Genomic DNA, 19,174 nt, shown 5'->3' on the forward strand with positions numbered 1-19,174 from the left:
TAGGAGCTGCTCTCAGCAACTCCTATTCTGCCATCAGTCAAGTGTGATTCTGTAATAAATTCCCACGAAGCACACTATTTCTGGTAATTCTCCCTAATTAACACCAGGCCTGCTAATAATACATTAGGTCCTATGTGTTTCTGATATAACCAAGATCTTGTCTGAGAGGACTCAGAAACGGAAACCACCAACCTAAATTAAGCTTTTGCTGGCAAAAAAGATTTTATAGGTAGTTCTGTAAGAAAACCTTTGATAATCTTACATGGGGGACATTTTGGCCAGAAAACACTGAATGACAGGGAGGCTTGTTCTGGTTTGAGCACTGAATGGGGACTTATTGTGAACACACACTGTTGAGTCTTAAGCCTATAAATCTGGTACTGGATTACTGTTTCTTAAAGAAGGAATGACAGATCTCTTATTTTGTCGGTGCATTTTAATGTGCAATGACGTGATTGATAGAAACCAAACAGCAGCTATTAAAATGTCAGATGCAGACTTGATGTTCTTATAAGTTTGGCTTCTGGAGTTTCATATACTGTGAGCAAATACACTTGAATTTGTCTTTTATTCCAACATACAGCCTGCAACAGAAACATTCCTCTCAAATTTACACAGTTGGAAAAAAATCTGAAAGCAATGAACAGACAAGGAATAGGTGAGCCTACCTAGTTACAGAAAAGTTAGCTAATGAGATCAGAATGAGTTAAAAATGAAGTAGCATACCCTGGTCAATGAAAGACATGAAAATGTGGATGACAACTGATGTTGTTTGAATGTGATATATGATACAATATAATGCTTGACAGGACAGGTTACTCCAATCGATGATTTCAGCAATAAATATTTTTAAAAGAAAGACAATTAGAGCTTACTATCTATTCACAACCATTTATTGTGCACATGCCACATGCAGAGCATAAATATGGATTAAAATAGAATAAAAGTGACAGTATTTTCAAACCTATTGTTTCTGGGACATTTTGATAGGCAAATACCATAAAAGAGGAATTCTCCTGAGAATTATCACATCTCAGCCTATCCTGTGAACATGATTTTTTTTTTCCCATGACTTAATGGAAACCACTTGCCATCCAAAAAGAAAAACCAGGAAAGCCTGTCTACATCACTGCAGCCATTTATTTACTGAGTGTGTGCACATGAAGGTATTACTATACTGATTATATTTCTCATGTGGTTTTTAATTAGAAAATCTATCCAAAAGCAAAACAGCACAGACATATACCAATTGAAAAATGTAAAGAAACAGAAGATAGAGATTAACACATAAGGCAAATGACACATTGAAAATCCAAACCCAAAACCTTAAAACATTTGGGGGGTGATGGGGGACAAAATGAAGCCACATTAAATTTGTGTAAAATTATTCAGTGTGTTTTCCCTTCCCTTATGTCTGAAAAGCTTCTTTCAATAGGAATGACTAAACTCCAAATATCACAAAAATGTTAATATAACTCTAGATTCACACTTGAACAGGGAAGAGGAATTATTTTCTATAAAAGTGGTCCTTGAAAACGGTACCACGAATGCCTTTTTGTTATAGATCATTTGTAAACATAACGCTGAACTAATATTTTGAAGATTAAACTCTTATTTCTACTTGTCTTCATACAGTGACCAAATGATCAGGTTTTAGTTTTAGGCTCTAACTGTAATCTGAATCAACAGGAAATACGAATGCTACAAGCATATGCAGAGGGCATTATTTTTAGGCTGCTGCTTCAGTGAGCAACATTCCGTCCCTGTAAAATGGTGTACATCTGAACCGATCACTAACATCTGGAAACTGGGGAACTCAAGCAGGGGATGCTTTAGAGTCGTGTACTGTGATCTTAATCTGTATTATCCTAAGCACAACATTCCAAAATATACATCTAGAGAGACTGAAAGTAATGCTCTACAATAAAGAGGTAATAATTAAAAAATTGCTACTGACATGGCATATTTATAATCAGAAAAATAAATATTCAGGGAGCTCACCAGAAGATTAAAGTGCTGCCAGTTATTAAAAGATTAATGCTGGTGTATTAAATATGGCATTCCCCACTGTAAAATACAGAGATTCTTCTGGGTTATAAGCAATATTTATTTCACGGGATTAACTGTTTTAGGAACAGACAGAAGAAAGCTTTGCCACAGAAGAGAAGGACAAAGCACAAAGACAAAATGTTAATTTAGGAAGCGACGTTATCCTTTTAGGGATAAAATTTAGAGAAATGCAACATTATGCTCTATGAATAATATGCAGAAAGAAAAGTGTAATAAAAATGAAGTGCTTAATGTAAGATAACTTTATAAGAAATCCAGGTCAAATAAAATTCTTTGAAGGAAATACCCAAATGCCGCCATTCCAATGCCACTGACTTATCAAATACTATCTTGGCATATAATCTGTAAAGGCAAAACTAAATAACAACAACAACAACAAATCTCTACCACACCAAAACAAAACCACCAACTTACTTTATGTTGTGTAAAGCAAAGGACTGACACTAAGATAACGTGACAATGCACACAGCCGGCATGTCTTCTACAGGTGGTTTCAGCAGCAATGGGAAATAATGCACAATTCAGTTCCAGCTTTTAGAAAACAAACAACAAAAAACTTCCTGCCTCCCTACAGATGCAGGGTGAGGAGGTAGTTTGGGGGTGCTGTTGGTGAACCATTTAGTTTGCCGCTTTGTGTCACCCTTCTCACTCTTTTATCCCCAGTTAATTATTATCTGCATGTTAAGTCTGCTAGACGATAAATTAGCAGCTTTCAGGACAGATACCTTGAAAAGTTCTTAGGGAGGTTAAACAAATATTATAGCCTAAAACCGCCCTCTCCAACAAACATGCACACAATGGAAGTGAAGTCGCAAGTGACTGATGGGACAGGCAGGGCTTGGGGCTCAGTCTCAACTATAAAAGCACCCTTCCCCGAACAAACTTAAATGGTAACTCAACGTGATCATGGGCTTTTGTCCATTTTGGTAACAAAGAAATAAAAAACAACTATCAAATGCCATAATCTCTTCTCTCAAATATCACTAGGATCCACAATTTTACCACAATTGCTTCTCTGTCTTCCTGTGGTATCTACATAATTTTTTCCCTAAAATGAAAAAAACAAAGAAAGGCTGGTCTGAATAATTAATCACGTTCCTCTCTATACTATCAAACCTCTGTGAATTCCAAACTTCATGATTACATTTGGAAGTGGTTCATTTATTACTGAGAAAGAACTACCAAAAGAAAAAAAAATCTAAATTTTTATCACATCCCCAAGCCAATCTTTTATTTTTCCAATGTAGAACTAAAGAAAAAAATTATTCTGCAAAGAGAAATTTCAAACCTTCATCAGTCAGTAGTATAACTCTGAAACTGATCTAATTGATTCATTGTCCAAAAAGGGAGAATTTAAAAAATTTTCTGATCTAATCCTCTGATTTACCATAATTCCCAACAGCATTCTTTTCTCTTTATTCTCTTTAAAGACAGAGAAAACTTTCAGAGTCCAAAGTTATTCAACAAGGTCTTTACCTCAGCATGGGGAAGGGAAAAAAAATAGTTTGACTAATACAGGTGGTGAAACATACACAATGAGTAGAAATGGTCATATTTTAATAAAAGGCAAAAATTTAAAGTTTATAAGCTATATGGTAGCTTTTCTGGGGTGGAGGGGATCAGAGAAAAATATAACATCTCTTTTGGGCATGACACATTTTGATCAAAATCTCATTGGCCTTTCCTACTGGAATGATCAACTGTAAAGACAAAAAAAAAAAAAGTATACAGTTTAAAAAACCCTGACACCTACTATTGATAAAATTCTGTTTAAACTCCTATTTACTGTTTTAAAGATAAACACTATTTTTTTTAAAAAAAACACCATGTTTCACTTATTATTTAAGTGAAGGCATTTTTATTGCCTTTTATAGATTTACTCACCACTACCTAGTATGGAAAGAAGGTATAATTATTTCAGCATAGAGGTTGAAGGCTTTTATTCTAAAATTTAGTTCTTCACTGATTTATTCTAAGATGAATTTAATAGTCAACCAGGAAACTGGCTTTTATAAAAGTTATTTTATGGGCAGAAAATGCAGGAAAGAAAGTAATAATAAACGCCAAACTGTCTCTTTACTTTATGAAACCAGATATTTCCTCATAGACTTGGTTTTCAAAGCCTGGAATTTATCCCTTCAGGGCCACTATTATTTTTCAAAACTCCATATAAATATTAAATCTAAAAATTAATCGGTGATTTAAATTCTCCTCTTTCTCTTCAAATTTCTTCTCTTCCCCTGGACTGTTGACTTTCAAATATTCACAGAGTGAGCATGTTTCTTGCAAAGTGGCTTGTCTTTCTTGGAGAAAAAGGTCTGACCTTCCAAACTTTCACAACATACCTGAAAAAGAAGCATTATTTGAGAGAATATCATTATTTTATCAAGTACGCCTAACAAGGGGAAAATGATTTTTTTACCCAATGGATAACACGACAAAGCACTTTAGTTGGTTGTGTCAGACCCCCTAGCATTTCATGATTACTATTATATTCCATGGAATCTTTCAAAAGCAATGAAGAATGACTTTTTCCTGGAATGCATTCTGATTTATTTAAACTCACTGATCATTATTTTTCTCTGTTGGGAATGACTACTTGGCCCTAGTGAAAAAATTAACACATAAATAGGTCACATTAAATATAATTTCTCTTCTCAGATTCTAGTCAATGTTTTAAATCTGCCTCTTGTTGCAGAGAAACAAAGCATTCAGAGAAACAAACCAAAAAACCCAGCACAGTTGCTTTGCCACCCATTCCCAAGCCCCTATTATACAGTCACAGAATACCTGACAGTTATTTTTAATTCATTTCTTTGTTTCTTAAAATGAAAACCCTAGTCAACATCTGGCTGCTGGAAGTTATGTCGTCAGTTAACTATTCACACTTATGTCTTATTTTTCCTACTGTCTTTGTTAATTTTAATGCTCCTGAGCAGATCTACCAGAGAATAGGAGGCGGCAAATCTGCTAACAGTTGTGGCTTTTTATAGATTTTATGAAGTCTAAGAGATGGATGAGGTAAACAAGACAGGGTTCAATGGTAATGTTTGAGGAAATTATTTGACTTCAATTAACAAGCCTTTTCACCCTTCCTACAATGGCTTTAAAAACTATTAGAAATATTAAATATAATTTAAAAAAACAAACATCTGAACAGAATACTTTATTAGATATTTACTTCTAAATTTAAAAAATATATATCTTAGGTTCACGTTAATCTCTGAATCTATACTCATCATTAAAAATAAAGCCAAAAATATTAAAATATCAAATGAAAGAGGTAAATATACTACTACAAGTTTATTATAGTCTCAAAAAGAAAAGAACATTCATAGACTATTACTAAGGAAGGAAATGGATCAACGTACCGTTTACTTCCAGTGTTAAGTCAGTAATAGATTTTTATAACAGTTTACTTCTATTTTAAGAAGTACCTATGTTTTCATAAATGACTAAAAGTACTCCAATAAAACATAGTTTAAAAAAAGTAAAAGGCTCTTATTGTTTTAAGAAATATATAGCTTCTCCTTATAAACAAAAATGTATCAAAAATAGGATTTTCTCTAAAGGGATAAACATCACATTATTTTTGAAATTGCTAAACAATTTCAAAAAGTACCGAAAATTTTAATAAACAATTTTCAAAATCACTGTAAAAATATTTCTAGGTTTAAAGCACTGAAAGATATAAAAACTGTCATTCCCATTTAGTGCTTAGGCTAGAACCGGCCATACTGTGCTCCTTCAATTCGGAAACAAGAGTTTACTTACTGAGCATACAAAGCAAGTGTCGTGCCAGGTGTAGGCCAGAGCTTCCAGGAACATGTCACCAGCTTCTATGGGAAACTCACATCCATGGCATATAGTGCCAAAGAGGGCATAATAATCTGTATTGGGGCAGGGGTAGGGGTAGACACAAGTTAAACATGCCAAAGCTTTAGAATGATAGGTTTTAGAAAATAGCAACAAAATGGGAATTAAATGAGATGATGAAGATAAAGCTACTAGTAACTGGAAAATTTGCAGATGGCATAAAATTTGGCTTGAGATACACGCGTAGTATACTTCAGGTTACCCCCGGTAAACGTTATATACGCAACTTAACATCCTCTATTATATTTTTCCATATAATACTCCTCAGTTCTGTCCAACTTCTTAAATGCCCAAATATGCATGAAGAAGAACACTGTTCTCTGATGTTATCAATAGCCATGATTGTTTCAATAAAATATAAGAGAACTTCCAGTAACTAGTAACAATGAGACTAATGAACATAAATGAAGAAGAAATACCTGATATTAGCAAATTTCATAGCACATCTGACTTGGTAAGGAAGAAAAACAAGTCACAGGAAACCTCCATGAAGAAATGCTGTGACTGAGTTTCTGGCTGGACTGTATCACAACAATATTAGCCACTATTTCTTTTGCTGTATTTTCTTTTCCATTTTATGACTTCATGCTGAAAATCCTTAGCCAGAGAACACCTCTTACTTGACACAGATTAGAGTCATAAAATATTAATATCTTCCTTCTGAAGAAAGCAGTTTTGACAAGATGTCTCTGTATTATCACTAAATTAGAACTTCCTGGCAATTTTCTTTTCTTTTCTGCAGCTGCTCTTACTATGTGTGTTCACTCATGGTTCACTCTGTGACTTTGGACACTTCCAATCCCACCTGGGCTGGAGGAGAAAGTAGGCTACCACCCGCGGCGTGAGTCACCTTTCCAGCAATCCTCAATACTCCTCAGTGCCAGCTGTTCAACACGCACCCACAGAGCCCCACTGTGCGCCAGGCGCTGTTCTAGGCACCGGTTGGGGGCACAGGGGAGAAGACAGACGGGGTTGTTCACCTCATGGGCTTTACAGTCTCATTGGGAGCAGGATGTCATCATTTATTATATTTTAAAAATAAATGATAATAAACAACTTCAGATTGTGACAAAGACCATAAGGGAAAGGAAAGAGTGATGCGATAGAGAATAGTTGGGGGAGGTGTATAACACTACACTCTAGAGGAGGGTTAGGAAAGGCTTCTCTGAGGAGAAAACAGTTGTGCTGTGACTTGAAAAAAAGGGGGACAGAAATCACCTCAGAAAAGCTGGGGAAGGACATTCCAGTCAGAAGAAATAGCGAGTACAAAAGCCCTGAGGCCGGAAGTATCCAGCAGGTTCAGAAACAACCAAGGGGCCAGGTATGGCTGGAATCCAGCGACAGAAAATCAGGGGGAGGAGATGAGGTTGGCAAAGCTGGACCTAGGGAGGAGCATAGTTTTTACCCTAGTGGAAGCCATAAGGGTGTCAAGCACAAGCTGATTCACCTTCACACAAGTACTACTGTGGCTATCTGAGGGTAGGGGGGAAGAAGTAAACCATTTTGGCTGGCAATTATAATGCCCAGGCAAAGAGTGAGGGTGAACTGGAGTTAATGGGGACAGTGGAGGTGAGAGAAATGAATGAATTCCACATCCACTGGGGGTAGAACTGTTAGAATTTACTAATTAGATTGGGCAAAGAAGCGTCAAGTCATGTTGACCGGCCTCAAATTAGAAGCTGACTGCTTCTTTAACTTGACTACTATGGACTATTCCCTTTGTCCAGCACCACCCTTTGAATTGCAAGGTAGAACAACAATAAAACCCCAGAGTGGCAATGCAGGGGTACTGAGTCGAGGCATAAAAAAGGAAAAATATTTTATTTTTTGAAACATGTATGTGGAGTTGTAATATCTAAATAAGGATAATATTAATAAATAAGTGCTAAGAAAGCTCACTTATAGTCTTTGGGAAGGAAAAGGAAGTGTTCACAGTTTAGGTAATAGGACAAATGTCGTAGACTGGTCTTTAGAGCCTGTTTTTAAAAAAATAATCTTAACCAAGGGAGCAGTCCAAACCACAATTACCCTCCCATTCAGTAAAAGTAATAAAGGATTTCCAATTTGTTGTCAAAGCAGTGGTCTTCAAGAGCATATCACTACTATATTCAAAAGTTGAATATTTCTCATTTTTATAACCACTGAAAGTTCACTAGTGGAGTGTAAGGGGTGGCTTTAAGCTACACGATTTGGTAGGATTTATATCCAGAAGTTATTCGGGATTCAAGAATAATAGTTTTCTAAATTGCTTACATGGTCATTTCTCTTAATGAAGCTGGGAATATGTTTTGACCAAGTCACATGCAAATCTTACGTATTTTTTTTTGCTATATATTTAAAGTAACATTAAGTGCTCCTAGAACATCCAGCAAAACTATTTTGCCCAATATTTCCTTTCGGCTTTATAGCACTATAAGGGACAATGTTTTGTCTTCATTCAAAACTTAAGAAACTCCTGGCTTTAGGATCTTACCAGTCTCACAGTAGGGCTCGCCGTCCTCCAAGTGAAAGACATTATTACGAATGGGTTTCCCACAGGCCACACACACAAAACAGGAAACATGCCAAGTTTGTTTCAAAGCATTGATGACTTCCTGTTATAGAAAGGAAATGGACGTAAAGAAAGGTGATGATTATTCTACTAGCTGTACCAATACAGTCCTTTTAAACTGACCCAAAGTAGACACACATGCTTTGTCTTTGCCTAAGCTTTTCATCTACTGAACTAGAGATATTTAAGGACAGACTCACAAATCATCTAAACTGATGCATCATATAAAATACGCATTTTCACAAATACACGTCAATAAACTTACTTAAAGAATGAGTAGTGTTATTTAAACATTATAAATGTGGTGAATCCAAGTAAGCATTTCATAAGTGTTTGCTACCCTACATTCTGCTTTCCCTGAAAGGGTGTCAGGAAACATTAACTTGTAAAGATTTCACAGTATTATCTTGAAAATGTCATGGAGGAATGGCAAAACACTTAAAAACTAAAACAAGCCTATACTGTGTCGCACGATGGAAGCAACAACTTAATCAGTGTAACCCAATCATGTTTAACACATGGTTAGGATCTTGGAAATCAGCTATGGCTGTACTAAGCACACATTCATATGAGTGTCTAAAATGTGAACCATAAAGCATGGATTCTAGTCAACAATAATCCTATGGTTACATATACCAAGCATCAAAGACCTGGGCCAGATTTTAGTTAGTAAAAGAAGTTCTGGGGAGTTGGATTTGCAAGGAATTGTTTCTTTGAATTGACAGAACGAGGTGGAGTCATTAAAAATCATTTTTGGGGCTTCCCTGGTGGCGCAGTGGTTGAGAGTCCGCCTGCCGATGCAGGGGACACGGGTTCATGCCCCGGTCTGGGAAGATCCCCCATGGGCCCATGAGCCATGGCCGCTGAGCCTGCGCGTCCGGAGCCTGTGCTCCGCAACGGGAGAGGCCACAGCAGTGAGAGGCCCGCGTACCGCAAAAAAAAAAAAATCATTTTTGAATAGTTAACATTATAGGAATTTACTCTTTCCACAACATTTATCACAAAAAGGAGGATGCTATACATAAAGTATGGTTACAATTTTGTAAACGAATTACTCATAAGGAGCAAACTGGAAGAAAACACATCCTAAGGTTAAGAGGAACTCTCTGGGACTGGTAAATATATAGATCATTTTAATTTTATTCTTTACATGTTTTGTATTTTCTAATTGTTGTAGAGTGAAATATTTTCTTTTCTAATAATAAATATTGTCAAAATAAAAGACAACAAAAAAAGAAGATGATATAGATAAGTTATTGGCCATAGAAAATGCCATATTTCACTACTGAAGGGCTATGGGAAGAAATGGAAGTTATTTATATCCAGAGAGATCACCATGAACATGTACAAGTGGACATTCAACCAAATCATTTCCCAAGGCTTCTAGTATCTATTCAACTCTCTATCCTTGAGACAGATTACTATCCCTTCTTTAACAGGTTATCAAACAACTAAAACACAGTCCAGAAAATCTGTCCCTTTAGTGAAGTTCTGGCCCATGTCTGAAGCAATGAGTTTAAGATTTCCATTTCCTAGAACCTCATTTAGTGCTAAGACTCTTACTTAACTTTATTAATCATTCTAGAACTCATGGAATACATTTATACACTAAAAGAGTATTAATGTATTCTACTTATTAATTATTTGTCATTTGAAAAGGTACAGGCTGAATCATTCTCCTCTTTTCCTCTTCATATATTGTACAAATTAATAATATAGGAATATTCCAGTAGTATATTTATAATTTTAAAGTGTCTTCAAAGTTTTAGACCCATTTAAAGATGTATTCTAAAATTAAGGCTACTCAGTAATTCATACTAGCTTTTCTCAATTGGTATGAATTACACTTTCATTATTGTATTTTCATATTGAGAATATTAGAACTCAGCAATGTAATTTCCAAATTTTGCATGAGTTTCATATGAGTCCAGGTACCTTGGCTGCTTCTAAAGTAAAATTTCAACTCCTGGTCACCCACAGGAAATGCCTTATCCTTACTTCACAACTGCAAATTGGGTATTCCAGAGTAGGAAATTCACTAATTCATCATTATTTATTATGTACCTGAATCCTAAATTACTCCCTTTTTGTTTAAAAAAAAAAAAGGTGTGGCTTGATTATTTTTCTATCACATTATACCTCATAAAACTGAGGTTATATTTTTAAACATTACATGCATTCAAGAAAAATATATCATTAATAAGCCTCATGTTTTATATATTTCATGAGATCTGTGCCCTGAGCTTGAACCCTGACAGATGGGGAAGTGCTGCTCTTATAAAAGCGATGGAATTTAATTTAAAACAGTGAAGGTGTCAATTCTGAGAACTCAGATGTGTGTGGTCCTGTGCGACCTCTTCATTCCTGAGCAAACAGGCTCCTGTTGAGGTAGCACACCCACAGTAAATTATTTTTTCCCCACAGTGGCTAGACTTTCACCAGACAAGCCAGCACTCAGTAAGACAAAACCAAAGACAACTTAACCCCATGAGTCTGATAGACTTCTACAGAGGTCTATTTAGTTTTGTTTTGCAAAAATAAATAGTGATGAAAGCAGAGAGGGGATCAAGCAAGAAGAAAATAGGGAGCAAAAATGACAGAAGGGTTTCATACCAAAAATTGCTCTGCTTGAAAACTCACTCGGAGTGAAAAGGTTTCCAATACTTACTCCAAGGATCTTCCTCTGGCATCGACCACATACAGGGGCAAAGAATCTCTCATAGCAGAGCTCACAATACAGGGCTCCCTGCTCCTCTACGAATCCAATGTAGGCCATCGTATTTTTGCAGTGAGCACAGTTAAATTCTTCTGGGTGCCAAGATTTCCCCAGTGCCACTAGGAATGGTCCCCTGCCAAAACAAAAGAGATCAAGTTGGCTTAGGAAAGAGGTTTCTAGTTAGCCTGAAGAGGACCTCTTGTACGCAATGTCCAAACAATTAAATACTTGCTCAATTGTCCTTCTCAGGGGTGCTGGAAATTTACATAGGAACTCTGCTCGTTGAAGTGAAAAGGACGGGAGAGAGGAATAAGCACTGAAGGGATTCCTTCAAGAAAGGCCATCTCTGCCCCCTGGTTTTCTGTATTCAAGGGATTTGGTAGTTAGGGTTTTTGAGCTGCAATGAGTGAGTGCGTCATGATTACGACTGAGACTGAGAATATTAACTGTGACAGAAAATGAAGTAACCAGGAAAAATATATATGGGCTAGGCAGAAATGAGAGTTCGAAATTTCCATAAAATAAACAAAAGGAAAAAAAATCTCAATTTGGTAATGTCAGCGTCTTAAAAACAGTAACAATTATTACTGGAAAAAAACATTCTAGTCAATTTCTCTTCCCCATACATTGTTTCTTATACTTATTTCTCAACTTTGTTAAACACACCAAATCCTCCCCCTCCAAAATGACTACAGAAATTATAAACTGGGTATTAGAGATGGTTTGAAGCTACTTAGAAAGGTTTTATTTAATTCAAACATGACTGATTTTTAATGTACATTTGTATCAAGGTAAGAAATGTTTGTAAAGTGATTTTTTTCCATTAAATACTATACAGCCATGAACTGATAAGATGGGTTTGGTTTGCTTGACAGGAATCCATTATGAAGACTTATCTAGTCATGAAGCCTGCGGAGATTAACCTTTCTAGCCTCTGCAACATGCTTTTCAGTAGCTACATCACACTAATTTTTATTCATAGAGTGGCTTTACCTCCAAGCCACTTTTACAGTTATCTAATTTGTCCATGCAACATTCCTGTGAGACAGACCAGGGCAGTTATTATGAACCCAGTTTAACAGATGGAGAAGCTGAGATACAGAACGTTCACAAGGTATGACATATATCATAAAATCACTGATTGAATGAAGGCCAGAAGCTGAATCTCCTGATTCCTATTACACTGCTCTAGTCAAATGATATTCGGTCTCTGATCACACTACCATCAATTATCATCACTGAGTAACCACAGGGTATCTAATTCTTAGTAAGCATAGGATATCTGACTTTTAGATAGATTATTAGTGGGAAAAGGCACAGTAACGAGCATCACAAAGCCGAAACATTTTTTAGCCTCTGACAATAACAGAAACCTTGATATTCAGTAACTATCTTCCATTGGGAAATTCTTTGCAAATACACTGTCATTTTCTCAGAACCAGCACTTACCTGACTCTGCAAGAGTCAGGTAAGTAGAAAGGCCCTTGATGAATGATTAAAATGTGTTCTGTGGGAATAAGAGGGTATTTTTTACCTACTTTTTGTTAACTTGTTTCTTATTACTAATATGACGCCATTTTGTATAAGCTAGTGCATGCAACTCTCTTAACATTTGAGAAAAGTAGTTTATTATTATTATTATTTTTAAACTTTAGGGTACCATTCTTGTTACCACTAACAAGGAATGCCTTTGTTAACTAATTCCTGCCAGGAAAAAAAAAGGGCTACAGATCACTTATTCTGTAACCAAATATTTTGGTAGGCTGTCCCTCAACTTGTAACTGGTTTATAAACTACAGTCCTACTCAAGAGTTCATTTCATTTTCTCAGTGTATACCTGGCAAGTAGTTTACTTTCAAAGATAAGCCAAAGAGTCACAATGCTCAAAGACAGACAAAGTTTTAGGAGAGCACTTAGCTCTTCCACCAGGTAGGTAGCTCGTTATGTAGGCCTGAAAGATCTGCCAGGCTAAATTTACTGTGTAAATTTAGAGTATGGTAGAACTTTAGGGTTTTATGCTATGATTTGCCTGGACATTAAAGCAGGTTCTAAACTATTTACGAGGGTGAATTTATCAGGGCACATCTTCAGCTCATCCAGAAGGGTGGATAGCCCCTGAGGCCGGTATCCTTATTGACTCTTCAGTTTGCAAAAGAAGTCAATTCAATCTCAATTTCCACTTTCTGTTAAAGCAGAAGTGTTAGTATGCACTTGGAAGAAAGAGTTTTCCTCCTGAAACATGCCCATCAGTGCTACCAAATATTTAACAAACTTCATCTGAGAAAAAAAAAAGACATTTAAGAACAGCTGACTGCATTTTCTAGAATTTCTAAAATATGTGTTGAGATCAACTCAGAGAACCCTGTTCTGTGAATCGGAGCAGACTGGGCCTGCCCCTTCCCACAGGATAATTCCTTTAATGATGGGTGCTAAGTGTGACACCATCAGTCTGCACTGACACTTGTGAAAGGAAACAGCTCCACGAAACCCACCCCTGCTCTTTCTGGAAGTTCCTGTTGAGAGTGCTGTTCGTTAGATCACACATGGCCGTTTTTACATGGATTCCTTGGAGAAGTTCCTTTCAGGTTTTTGTAACAAGAACGGTTTTGCTTTTTCTGGACAAGAGATTTTATTTTTTTATCTCACTGAACAGTAATTTGCAAAATTAATTTTCTTTGTTTTGTCAGCTGCTAGAAGGCTTACAGCCAAATTCAGTCTAACCAAAGGCAAGTATATATGTCATTACTGTCCAGACACAATGACAAATTTTTCTCCAGGCTTCATTTTTAATAGTCCCATCCATGATTTTCATTCTTCTTTTGCTCCCTTTTGTAATTTAGAAGGTTTTCTTATATTTCATATATTCTTAAAAAGTCTTTTTGAAAGCTTTCTGGGATAGAGTCCACTATATATAAATAAATAAATGACCCACTGAAAGGGTATTTTAAGGTATTTACTTAAGTTTCTTTGTCAAATTTGAATAGTGAACAATCTTAACGACAGTAAAGAAATTCCCTCTGCACCTTTAAAAAGTGATTTGAGGGCTTCCCTGGTGGCACAGTGGTTGAGAGTCCGCCTGCCGATGCAGGGGACACGGGTTCGTGCACCGGTCCGGGAGGATCCCACATGCCGTGCAGCGGCTGGGCCCATGAGCCATGGCCGCTGAGCCTGCGTGTCCGGGGCCTGTGCTCCGCAGCAGGAGAGGCCACAACAGTGAGAGGCCCGTGTACCGCAAAAAAAAAAAAAAAAAAAAAAAAGTAAAAAAGTGAGTTGACAGTGACCTGTGCTCCTGCCAGCCTTCCTTTCCTACATAAACAGGCTCTGTGCAGATACTCCTCGGCTGAACTGAAAGAGCATCTTCCCCATCAATGCCACTGAAGTTATGTATAAACAATAAAATCTATACATAACAGAGTCCTGTCTTGTCTGTGTCAGCAGAGACTAATTTAACAAATTCATTAACACAGGATGAACAGAATACGTTCTTCTTATCCCAGGTAGGATTGGGTTTCCGTCTGGGAACTGGAAGGCAGGCTTGCGTAACTGCACAGTGGAATGAAGCATTCAGCTCCCTCTCAGAGCTCTCTGCATCCATGAACCCCCCTGAATCCCTGCTGACGGACAAGTGAAGGAAGGGGAGACAGCTGAAGCACTGATTGGCTGAGAGAGCAGAGCTATGGCGCGGAACTTTTCACCCTGTTCATTTTCTGTGAGACTGATGCCAAAAAAAAAAATTATTAATAATGGAAGGAAAGGTAGGGAAGGATGCTAAGGGAATAATTCAGAGAAAAAGAAGAGCTTAGTCAGAAAGGTGAAAAGAACTGCAAATTTCAACAGGCACAGCTAATAGGGATTTAGGTTGAAAATCAAACGCTTACTTCTTTTTTTCTTTGACTACCACAATAGGTTTATTGAACATCCACCATTCTCATACAGGTACAAAATTAAAGAAATAGAAAAAAAATTTTTCCTGGTGATGAGAACTCTCAGGATTTACTCCCTTAACTTTCAAAGGTAACATACAGCACTGTTGATTCAAAGGCTTACTTCTTGCTTCCCTTTGTTATTTAATTCTTAACAGTAACCCTCACTGATAGAACTTAACTCTATAAATAGATGGAGAAAACATCAGAGAAGTTAGGCAACTTCTCTGAGATGATGTGGATCATGAACTGGAAAGCTAGAATCCTCCAGGGCCCAGCCACTACAGGTTAAAATGTTTTATTTAACCAGAAGTTAAGTGCATCAAAAGAAGTTAACAAAAAAGTTAAAAAAAATCAAAATAAGTTAATTAACAAAAGTTAAAAACAAAGCCACATAAAAAATAACTCACATGCTCAAAAATAAATATGGAATCTGATAGTTGGCTACAGGGATCAGTGAAGCAGAAGATGTGACATATTATACCAGATCCATATGTATGTAAGTTTTGAAATCACCAAAATGAATTCCCATTATTAAAGATGTTCCTGAGGCAGGATTAATTTTTGAACTTTACAACTATGACAATTTAGAGCCCTATAGATATCTCATGACTTTTCCTCAGTGCCATGATTCAGGACTCCTTACTATGGCTATAAGGGCAGTACATATATATTACTTATATTACCAGGGTACTATGTACTGCTCATGACACTTACATTACTGCATTATGGTTATCTATTTCAGGTCTCTGGCTTCCTTATCAGGTGATAAAATACATGAAACCAGGGACTGCCTCTTAACATTTATATACTATGGTGCTAGTATGGCAACTTGCACTTGTTTTCTTTTTTTAATATATTAAAAAAATTGAGATGTAATTGACATATAACACTGTGTAAATGTAAGGTGCACAACGTGTTGGTTTGATATGTTTATGTATTGCAATATGATTACCCACCTTAGCATTAGCTAATACTTTATAAGTTTTTGATGGATATTTGTTGTATAAAAGTATCATTTTATGAGTAGACTATTGAACTTTATTGCTTGCAATTTCTTTCAAATAAAAGTAATTGGTTGTTGAAGCTAGATAATCCCCATCTCTCCTCTATGCACCAACAGGATTCTGGAGGTATCTTTATTAGACTTACCACATTGATATGGCTGTTGATTTGCTTGTCTGTAGTTTTTACTAGAGTGTAACTATTAATTTGCTAGAACTGCCTTAACAAAGTGCCACAGATGGGATGGCTTAAACAACAGGAATTAACTTTTTCACAGTTTTGGAGGTTAGAAGTCTAAGGCCAAGATGTTGGCAGGGTTAAACTCTTCTAAGGCCTCTCTCTTTGGCTTGTAGATGGTCACCTTCACCTGGTCTTCCCTCTGTATGTGTGTGTGTCCTAATCTCTTCTTAAAAGGACACCAGTCATACTGGATTAGAGCCCATCCTAATGACCTCACTTTACTTCTTAAGGACCCTATCTCCGGTTACAGTCACAGTGAGATATTAGGGGTTAGGATTTCAACATGAATTTTGGGGGAACACAATTCAGTCTATAACAGTAACTTCCTTAAGGGAAGGGAGTAAATATGTCTTTGATTTCTGTATCACTGGTATTTAAAGGAGGTGGCACATAAAATACTCAATGAGCACTGCTTATAGGATGGCTATATTTCTATGAGAAATAGAAATATAGTCATCCTATAGTCTCATCTATAGTTAGACGAGAAACTGGAAATGTAAACCTCTCATCCCCTCGGTCATCTCTATGAGTCTAGGAATGCATGTATGGGGTACAAAGTCATTCGGTGGGGAGGAAAGAACCTGTAACTGTTTGGCCTATCTATTACTTTCTCCTTTCTCACTTACCCACTCTAACATTATGAAGAAGAGTACCTTGCCACACTCAAGTTATGACAGGTCTGCTTAAGCTGTTTTTTTCTCCTGATTTAATATAGTAGTATATATGATTACATATATATAGAGTCACAATATTTATATATATTATATATTTATATATCTTGGTATGTATTTTCTTTACACAAAGTTAGAATCATATTTTATTTAGAGTTCTATAGTCCTTTTTCTATCTTAATACTATAACTTCTTCCTAAGTAGTGGAAGTTAAAAGCATGAATATAATTTAAAGTTAGATCTGAGCTCAAATGCAGGTTTTACCGTTTACTATCTAGGTAACTTCAGCAAATATGTAACTTTTCTGTGCCTCAGTTTTCTCATCTGTGAAATCAGGCAATTATAATAACTGTCTTACAAGGTTATAAGAATTTAATGAGAAGCCAGTTAAAATTCTTAGCACAGTATTTGGCATATGCTAAGAATACATTAAACAATTATTATCCAAAACAGCATCTTAATGGCACCATAATATTACATCATATAGATGCTGAACATTTTGTTCTTTCCAATTTTTCACTACAGTAGATCTGAACTCTTGGTCTATGCATTGCTCATAAATCTTGGTCTATGTCTTTGGTTATTTCTTTAAATGGAAGGACTAACACATTAAGACAAGAAGCCTTTTATTTTCAAGTAAAATCTTAACCAGAAGGGAAAATAAATAAAACCTATTAATAATGGAGTGCTCAGAGATAGAACTGGATGGTGAGACAGGCAAAAAAACTCTGCTGGCTTCTTCCTGGGGTAACTGAGATGGCCCTCCTTATGAGAAAAGTTTGAAAATAAGTGAGCAGGAAATAAATCAATAATGTTAAAATTTTCTCTGTCGCTGGAATAAACAATGAGTTTGTGATTGTTCTGGTGCTGGACTGTAGGCAAAGACAGGATAATAGCATTGTGGCTATTTTTTTTTTAAGCATTTCATATCAAAGAAGAAATCAAGCACCATGAATCCCTTACTTCTTTCACCAAAATGCTAAGAAGCTAAATGTGAATGGTCCATTTAACTTTATGTAATACAAGTGGATTTTAATGCCACTAGATGTAACAGTTCAGAAATAAGCTAGTGTTTTCATAAGCCCGTTCTACCAGAGAAACTAAATATGGCTTTGGCTATATTAGTAGCCTGATTTTCTGTTTCCCTATTATAGCAGCACTCCAAACAGTCAATCTGTTCATGAGTATGAGTTGAGGAAATGGCACTTCTATTATAAATGGATTGGAAATGTTCTAGAGCAATTTAATCAGAGCTTCAGTAGGATTTCCTAAAATGTAACGTTCTATCCATCTGTAAAAGGCAACTGACTAATCAAAGTATTGCCTAAATAATACAATTTAGGCAAAACATCCATAATCTTTTCAAGATTCAAATAAACCAAAGAATTATAAACATTAGATGAAAATAAAATGATCTATGGAGTTTTAAGCTAAAAATATGTTCAATAAGAGATAATCAGTTCAGTACCAACATTCAGTGACCCAGGTTTCTGAGATTTTCCAAAAACAATGAACTTTTCTACAAAAAAAATAAAATAAAACATAAAATTTGTCTTAGTTTGCCTTTACTTAAAAATATTTTTGAAAATTTTAAACATTTAGAAAATAAATATAAAACAATATAAATTATAAACAAATAATGTAAATTACACTGTGGAAAACCAAACAACAATATAAATTATAAAATAATCTTAAACTTCTCAGGTTCTGCCAGGTTACAATATTCTGTACCGAAAGTATCAAGCCTACAACTGCAGCTTGTTTTTAAAACAGGTGTCCAAGAGAATGTCACTTGACCTAACGCCTCCTTGCTTTGGTAAGTGATACTGACACTGAGGCCAAGAACTAGAATTATGCTTTGACTAGCTCTCTGAACTGACCACAATCTATTCAAGCTGCTTTAGCATTTGAGCACCAAGCAAATGTGCTATGTTAATTACTGTTATAGGATCTTGACATGAGCTAATACCTGTTCCTGTTAACTTCCCCAGTAAATGAAGCTCTAATGCTTAACAGATAACAAGTGCTGAGATAATCCAGAGTAGTATAAAATTTAACAGATGAGGGGGCAATAAGTGGTGGCTATTCATGTTTTTAACGTAATATTTATTTTACTTGGCAG

The 19,174-nt window shown here is 36.0% G+C and overlaps 1 protein-coding gene across 12 annotated transcripts in view; it reads right to left on the reverse strand.

Moving 5' to 3' along the window:
- Positions 1-875: 875 nt before the first annotated feature.
- The window catches only part of PDLIM5 (PDZ and LIM domain 5), a 214,535-nt gene continuing 196,236 nt past the window's right edge, over positions 876-19,174 (reverse strand). For all 12 annotated transcript variants that reach the window (XM_067736935.1, XM_067736934.1, XM_067736932.1 and 9 more), the window contains 4 exons: positions 11,166-11,346; positions 8,420-8,540; positions 5,845-5,960; positions 876-4,415 (listed from right to left, as the gene is read on the reverse strand). In XM_067736935.1, coding sequence (XP_067593036.1) covers positions 4,326-4,415; positions 5,845-5,960; positions 8,420-8,540; positions 11,166-11,346 — 508 coding nt within the window. In that variant the 3' untranslated portion in view covers positions 876-4,325. The remainder of the gene's footprint in view (positions 4,416-5,844; positions 5,961-8,419; positions 8,541-11,165; positions 11,347-19,174) is intronic.

This window comes from Pseudorca crassidens, chromosome 4, assembly GCF_039906515.1.
Source record: "Pseudorca crassidens isolate mPseCra1 chromosome 4, mPseCra1.hap1, whole genome shotgun sequence".
NCBI classification, from domain to species: Eukaryota; Metazoa; Chordata; class Mammalia; order Artiodactyla; family Delphinidae; genus Pseudorca; species Pseudorca crassidens.